The sequence below is a fragment of the Limulus polyphemus genome, unplaced genomic scaffold (genome assembly GCF_000517525.1).
Source record: "Limulus polyphemus unplaced genomic scaffold, Limulus_polyphemus-2.1.2 Scaffold2570, whole genome shotgun sequence".
NCBI lineage: Eukaryota > Metazoa > Arthropoda > Merostomata > Xiphosura > Limulidae > Limulus > Limulus polyphemus.
In genome coordinates, this window is record NW_013668180.1 from 47,672 (window position 1) to 49,213 (window position 1,542).

The window sequence follows — 1,542 nt, forward strand, 5'->3', positions numbered from 1 at the left end:
ATAGATATATGTTCCTGATGTACCTCAAATGTCATATTTTATGTTTATAGATATCTGTTCTTGATGTTCCTCAAATGTCATATTTTATGTTTATAGATATATGTTCCTGATGTACCTCAAATGTCATATTTTGTTTATAGATATATGTTCCTGATGTACCTCAAATGTCATATTTTATGTTTATAGATATCTGTTCTTGATGTTCCTCAAATGTCATATTTTATGTTTATAGATATCTGTTCTTGATGTTCCTCAAATGTCATATTTTATGTTTATAGATATCTGTTCTTGATGTTCCTCAAATGTCATATTTTATGTTTATAGATATCTGTTCTTGATGTTCCTCAAATGTCATATTTTATGTTTATAGATATCTGTTCTTGATGTTTCTCAAATGTCATATTTTATGTTTATATTTCTCCAAAGTTGCAGTGACCCGTGTCTTTAGCATGTTGTTGTGCCTCTTGCTGTCCTTTGAGACACTGACTACACACCAGGCAACGAAGTGAAAAATTCTGAATGTCAGTGAACTGTCGACTTGATTTTGCTTCCTGGGCAATTTCCATAGCCATCTGCAGGACGCATTCATCTGTTTTGGGGAAAATTGTTTGTACACTGTGCGAGTGATCCAGGGGTTCCAACATAAGAGGGTCATAATGAATGCCATCATATATGAGAAAAATTCTATTTTCGTACTTAGCATCTTCTCCAAAACGATTTAAACGCACATTTTGGGTATCAACAGCAACAATTTCCACTTTATAATACTTGCTTAATATTGATAGTTCAATAGCACCACCCCAGCTGTTGTTATTTAAAATCCATTTGCAATAATCTTTGTTTGATTTTCCAAGGAATGCCTCACAGTAAGTCTCTTTGTCGGCAGAGACAGTATCTGCAATGACCTTCCTCAGCATATCTCCAACTTTGGTATCATAGACACCTCCCGAGATGGCAAAGTATACACTTGTAAACAAACATGAATTATTAGCTGGTACTACTCTTCGAATTAAAATTCCACTGGGGTTTTGTAAGTTAGGCAGATTCACCTTTCCTTGGGGTTTTCTTCCCAATTGTTTTTCTTCATCTTTTGGTAGATTCTCCTTTCTTTGGGAAGTTTCTTCTTGAATAATCAAAGTGTCTCCTGACTTTATAGGCAGATTTTCAAGATTTCTACATCTATCTGAAATATCTAGGGGCTTTGGAGGAAAACCTGCAAGTATTTTTATGCAAAGTGGGTTGCAACCAGTAACTTGAGCAATAGATTCGATTAGGTCAGCTACGGTGTGCTCTCGGGTCAGATGGTTCAGCCTGCTTTGTCCATTCCTCGACTTGCACTGCAGAATAATTAGTGATGAAGCCATACTGTAAAAAAGAAAACAGTTTGTATTTTTATTCTGTACAAATAAAATATGTAAAAACAAATATTGAAGTTTGCAGTTGACATTAAGATTTTGGGATAGCTAACTGTATCAAAGATGCTGCAGACTTACAGGGAGATTTAGATCATTTGATGCATTGGGCCAATACGTGGCAGACGAT

General features: G+C 35.1%; 1 protein-coding gene across 3 annotated transcripts in view; it reads right to left on the reverse strand.

Annotated features, from left to right (window-relative positions):
- The window catches only part of LOC106467332 (ubiquitin thioesterase OTU1-like), an 11,667-nt gene that overhangs the window by 2,048 nt on the left and 8,077 nt on the right, over window positions 1-1,542 (reverse strand). The window contains exon 2 of one of the 3 annotated variants that reach the window (XM_013927677.2): window positions 160-1,365. In XM_013927677.2, coding sequence (XP_013783131.1) covers window positions 411-1,364 — 954 coding nt within the window. In that variant the 5' untranslated portion in view covers window position 1,365 and the 3' untranslated portion in view covers window positions 160-410. Of the gene's footprint in view, window positions 1-23; window positions 1,366-1,542 lie in introns of all 3 variants that reach the window. The other 2 variants (XM_022395491.1, XM_022395490.1) reach the window with 2 other exon arrangements.